The following is a 6,000-nucleotide window of genomic DNA, read 5'->3' as shown; positions in this document are numbered from 1 at the left end:
GCGCGGCCGGAGCTGGAGTCGGAGCCCGAGCGCATCCTCGCCATGGACTCGGCCCTCAGCGACCCGCACAACGGCAGCGTAGAGACAGGCGGTGCGGCCAACGGCACGACGCGGCCGCCCTCCACGCCCGAGGGCATCGCTTTGGCCTACGGCAGCCTGCTACTCATGGCGCTCTTGCCCATCTTCTTCGGCGCCCTGCGCTCCGTGCGCTGTTCCCGCGGCAAGGTAGGGCCTCCGGCAGAGCCGGGCGCTCCCACCCCCATCCTGGACACGGCTGGCGCGGACCCTCCCCTGCAGACCCTTCTTGAGCGGGACAGACACCTCCTTCCCTGGGCCACTTCTTAGCGTGGGTCGTCGCCACCTGCGCCCGCGCCTGGGGCTGGTCTGTGTCATCCGGGGATCTGGGAACCGACACTTTCATCAAATAGGGTCTCGTTTCTGACCTCACTCGGACCCTGACACGGCCCTCTGTGTGCATCATGTCTCAGTAAGAACACTGTCAACGGACCCTCACACTGCGACTTGGGCACTGATTATTCCGGGCCTCCTGGGCCCAGTCAGACCAGCCTCAGCCTGTACCTGATGGGTGCTGGTCCTCAGAGTTCAGTGATGGGTTCATGCTCCATCCCACAGCTAATTCTGGCGTCCAGATCTATCTCTAGACTCTGACTCCTGCCTCACCACACTCAGCTCAAGCTGTGTGCTCATCTAGAACTCCCAGCCCTTTGCCCCTACCTGAAACAGTGAAATACAGACCCAGATCAACCTCCAGTCTTTTGCTTCACTTTCTGGGCCCACACCCTGTTCCTAACCTCTAACACTGTCCCCACCCCTCACCATGACCTTACCTCAATTAGCCTTTCTCCCCATTCCCCTAAAATGGTCCCCTCACCAATTTGGGCCTACCTGCAGAGTAACTGAGCCATAGTTGATATCTCTTTGAGACAGCCAGACTCCATCCTTGGCCTTCCTCAGCATCTGTCCTATTGATGATACCTAAGAGGTCTCTAGCATCTTCTATCTCCTGCTTCCCTCTCCCACCCTCCTTACCCCTATTTCTTCCCTATATTAAGCCCTGTGCAGCTCATTGGACCAATGACTTCTCCCTTCCTGGCACTTTTTCCCTTCCTTGACAGCCTCTTAGTCCACTCCCTGCTGCTCCTCCCCCATCAGACCTGAGGATGGGCTCAAGCACAAACTGTCTTATGCAGAGAAGGCAGAAACATAAAACAGCTGCCACTTCTGAAACCGCCGCATCCCAGGTTCTCAAAACACTACCCGGCTTGTACAGTGGCTAAGGATTACCACCTTTTCCCAAAAAGTAGAGAAACCACTGCTGGCTTTCTGTGGTCAAGTGTAAAGAGGAGCAGTCAGGTGGTGCTTAGGCTGACAGGCTCTGATGTGAGCTTGTTTTATTTTCTATTCTGCCTCTTGTAAGAGTATAGGTGGACTTAGCCTCTTTTCTGGAGCTGTTAGCCATCAGCTAGACACTTGGTACAGAGAGAAGTTCTGAGGTAGACAGGACAAAGGAGGCAAAGGTCAGCTTGGCATGAGGCTGGGGGCTCAATCTGAGAGTCTCGATCTGAGTAACCCTCCTTGGCATCTTCTGCACATGAATCACTAGTCTCTTCAGAGAGCACCTGCTAGGCAGCAGTGTTCCTGCCATTGTCTAGGGTGGGGGCATACTACAGAAATGAGTAGGTGAAAGCCCTGTCACCAAGGAGTTCAATTGGGGAAGGGAAACTAGGTCTTCCACTATACTGCAAGCTGTGCTTCAGGCTTCACAGTGGAAGGCTGAGCACTGTGGAGCAGGGCAGAGAGGGTTGGGGAGAGGAGCTAGAGATAGAGTCCCAGCCAGATGAGGGCATTCTAAGCAGGGAAACCAGGAAAGGAGAGGTTGTGAAGGCCAGAAGTTTTGAGGCAGTCCATGAAGCAGCAGATGGTCTGGTATAGCTGGAGTAGAGGGGTGTGAGTAGAAGAAAGCCTAGGCTCTAATATCAACCTCCAAGTGTCTGCAGGCCAGCAGGCTGAAAGATTGAAATTACCAACAGGACCTATTTGTTGGTAGCTCCCAACCCAATAACCAGGGTACTTAAAGCTTACAAAAGCTTTACTCCTTTGGATGCACACAGCACCTGAGTGTGGTAAGGCACTGCCAATTTTATTAGCTCTGTTTTTTTTTGTTTGTTTGTTTTTTTGTTTTGTTTTGTTTTTTGGTACTAGGGATTGAACTTGGGACCTTGCGCTTGTGAGGCAGGCGGCAGCACCACTGAGCTAAATCCCCAGCCCTGTTATATCTGTTGTACAGAAAAAGAGACTGAGGGTCAGACAATGACTTCTGAATGTCACTCTGCCATTTAAGGGCTGAACCAGGTGCCTAGTCCTAGTCCGGGGCTCTTTGATACAGGTGCCCCTGAAGACCAACAGAAACAGTATTTTGGCTTGGGAACAGACAGGCCAAACGACTCCCTTTTCTACCCTGAGTCATTTCCCTTGTCATTTGGCAAAGAAAGAAATTAGTGTGAGGACCTTAAAGTTTTAGATTTCCACTAGTGACACACCCTGAAAGCCAACTGAGCAGGGCACTTAAGGACAGAATTCCCATGGGGTCAAAATGTCTACAACAAGCAGGACACACTGAAATACTAGGGAGAAGAAGGTGGAACAGGGTGGACTGTTGGGCCATAGTCCAACAGGAACACTGTCAGTGCAGCACCCACCCTGAGGCCTGTGTCCCCAGAAGGTAGTGAGTCTGGCCCAGGCAGTAGCTGCATGTTACATTGGCTCAACAGCCTTTGTCCTGTACTACAGAGGAGTCCCTCAGTCATCTCTGTGCAGGCTTTGGGCTGGGTACCAGATGTGCCCAGGCTGAGAAGGCCAAGTCTTCCTTCCAGAGCTCAGTCACCAGCAAGATCCAGAACTGGCATCTTGTATGGCTAGCCAACAAGGTTGAATTCCGCTGTGCCTCTGGGGTGGGGGCTGAGGGAGTGAACAGCTGTCTGCATGGTAGGTGAGAGTTCAGCAGGCAGAACAGAAGAGGGGGCAATGAGGAGTGTGGCATGAGCCCAAGACAGAGTTTAGATGCCATGACAAGGTGCTCAGGGAGTCTACAGTCTCTGAGGAACAGCTCATAGAGGCAACTCAACTTAATCTTGGTGGTGACGGAAATACGACATACAAGCAGTGTAGAAATATAAAGCATAAAAGGACTCTTCGTTTTTACTCCCTGGGAGTAACTCACTTCTGTGTGTGTGTGTGTGTGTGTGTGTGTGTGTGTGTGTGTGTGTGTAATGGTGGTATGAATTGAATCCAGGGCTTTTTATATCGTAGCACACACTAGACTACTGAGTTATAGCCCCAGCCCATCTTCCAGAACATTTTCTATGTATATACAAACATATACATGCATACACATAGGTAAATATTTTATAAAAACAAGATTATACAGTATATATTACTCTGCAACTTGATTTTTTTTTTCTTTAATAATATATATTGGTAGGGCCAGGGATATAGCTCAGTGGTGCCCTGCCTGCAAGTCCTGAGTTCAATCCCCGATGCCACCAAAAAAAAAAAAAATATATACACACACACACACACACACACACACACACACACACAGAGTGTGTGTGTGTGTGTCTAATTTTTCTCTTAGCTCTACTTCACCTTTTTATAGCAGAGACAATAGGTAATGTGTGTCCCTGGTACAAAGTACAAAAGTTACACAGGATGTACTGTGAAAGTCTCCTGTCCTAGCTGCCCAGTTTCCTCCCACAGCAAAGCCCTGGTAGCCTGTTTCTTAAATGACCATCTGGAGAGACGCTGTGCCTTTACAAGTAAATAAGCATTTCTGATATATAACTGATTGCGCCCATGTATGTGTGTACACATTTGTTTTGTACTTTGCTTTTTTTTATATTTATTTATGTATTGGAGATCCAATCATGGCAGTACAAGTGGTGTGTCCTGTTTTCTGTAACAGCTGTGTAGCATCCCACCCACACCCCCAGCTTGTTTAGAACTGGTTCTCAAATGGTAGCCCCTGGGCTTGTGACACAGGCTCACCTGAGGTACTAGGAGAACTGCAGGCTCAGAATTAGAAGCTTGAGAGGCCCAGTAGTGTGTTTCACAAGCCTCCGGTAGTAAATGGTTTGTTTTGTTTGTTGTTTGTTTGTTTGTTTTGTACGGGGGATCAAACTTGGGATTTTGTGCTTACGAGGCAGGTGGTGGAACCACTGAGCTAAATCCCCAGCCCAAGCCTCCGGTTGTTCTGATGCACACTGAGAAGCACTGACTTAGAAGCAGCCAATTAGGCCATCTCAGTCTTTGGCAATTACAAACCATGCTGAAATTAATACCCTTGATCATTTACTATTTACATTTGTTCATGTATTTGTAAAATTACTCAAAATCAATTTACCAGGTCAAAGGCTATGTGCTTTTTTACTTAGATTTTAGAAAATGACCCCCTAGAGATTGTATCCATTTTATTAGTACATGTTTGTAGTATATAATGATTACATTCATTGTAGGGAGTAGGTACATGTACCTAACACATCTTAATTCTTTTTACTCCCCTCTCCCTTTCTTCTCTCCATCTCAAGATCACCTTCTCATTTACCAAAGATCTATTTCTTATTACCTATCTTTCTTTTGCTCTTTAAGTATTTATACTTTTGGTTTCTCATATAGCAGTTATGTGATGCTTAAGCTGATGTGTCTGATTTATTTCATTTAACATTTATGGTCTCAAGGTGCATCCATTTTCCTACAAATGACTCATACTTGTCCATCTTTACGAAAGAGTAGTACTCCCTTTTACATAAATACCATATCCATTCTTTGTATAAATACTTTGTCCATTCTCTTCTCTCGTCTTGTTTAATGGGTGCATAGTAGTCCACTCCCCAGAGATTCTTAGGCAGATACATGCACAATCAGGTGTGCACTTTAGAGAGAGCCCACAGCCTGCCAGGTGGTCAGGAAGGCAGAAGTGTGAGAAGGCAGTTGCAGGTGTCTTGAGGACAGGTTGTGGAGGCTAGGGATGGTGGGCAAGATGAGTGAGTGAATGTAGGTGTAAGCAGAAGAGAGCCTGGAGTCTCTGGCTGTGGTAACAGTAACAAAATGGTCCAGGTCTACTGGGTCATTTCTAGGGCATGGCCTGGACCTAGTCACTGTACCAATATCCAGAAGCTGGGCATCTGTATCCCCTTACTCCTTTTGCTCCCACTCTAAAAAGTGAGCATCCAAATGTCACGGCAGCTCAATTTATTTCTGCTGTGTTTTTATTTTGTTTTGTTTTCAATACCGGGAATCGAACTCAGGGCCTTGCACTTGTCCCGCAGGTGTGGCACCACTGAGCTACATCCCCAGCCCTGTTTCTGCTGTTTCTGTTAGCCTTTTTCTCCATCGTTTATGTTTTATGTTCCAGGAGCTATTGTTTTTACATAAGTGTGTTTGGTTTTTTAAAAATCCAAATAGAATTGGTAAAAAAAAATCCTATAACTTTTAATATTTTTGTAACTGCAAAAATTACTCTCTGTCTTCAGGATTCTGTTCCTCAGAAAGGTCACAGGCTTCTTGAGCATCTTCTTGTCACAACTTTCCAATAGGTATTTCCAGATAGGAAAAATAGAGGTCACCTAGTAAATAGTAGCCACGAGCTTCGGCTCTGCAAGCTTTGCCTCAGTTTGAAACCTGGCTCTGCAACTCACCATCTGTGTTCCACTAAGCAAGTTTCTTCACCTCTCTGAGTCTCATTTTCCTTGTCTGTAAAATATACCTGCCTTGTAGGGGTTTATAAGGCAACTGGAAGCCTGCTGGGTGCACAGAAAGTTCTCAGTAAAATGTTACTCTACTACTATTATTGCCAGTGAGATTTCAAGTCTCCCCTTGTGACTCACATTGCAGGATGACGTATGTATAAATCACCCGCAGAGGAAACAGATTCCTCTGTTTGGTGGAGCATCTGTCCAGCCTTGGTTTGTCATCAAATAATAT

At 47.1% G+C, this 6,000-nt stretch overlaps 1 protein-coding gene across 8 annotated transcripts in view; it reads left to right on the top strand.

The window, feature by feature from the left end:
• Positions 1-6: 6 nt before the first annotated feature.
• The window catches only part of Hm13 (histocompatibility minor 13), a 43,454-nt gene continuing 37,460 nt past the window's right edge, over positions 7-6,000 (top strand). For all 8 annotated transcript variants that reach the window (XR_781073.1, XR_781072.1, XR_781071.1 and 5 more), the window contains exon 1: positions 7-225. Coding sequence is in view for 4 of the 8 variants with exons in the window: in XM_010628487.3 (XP_010626789.1) it covers positions 43-225 (183 nt within the window). In the remaining 4 variants the exon portion in view is untranslated. The remainder of the gene's footprint in view (positions 226-6,000) is intronic.

Source organism: Fukomys damarensis, unplaced genomic scaffold (genome assembly GCF_012274545.1).
Source record: "Fukomys damarensis isolate Sample0158 unplaced genomic scaffold, DMR_v1.0_HiC HiC_scaffold_22, whole genome shotgun sequence".
NCBI lineage: Eukaryota > Metazoa > Chordata > Mammalia > Rodentia > Bathyergidae > Fukomys > Fukomys damarensis.
The sequence above is the reverse complement of the archived record's forward strand: the minus strand, read 5'-3'. Positions and strand labels throughout refer to the sequence as shown.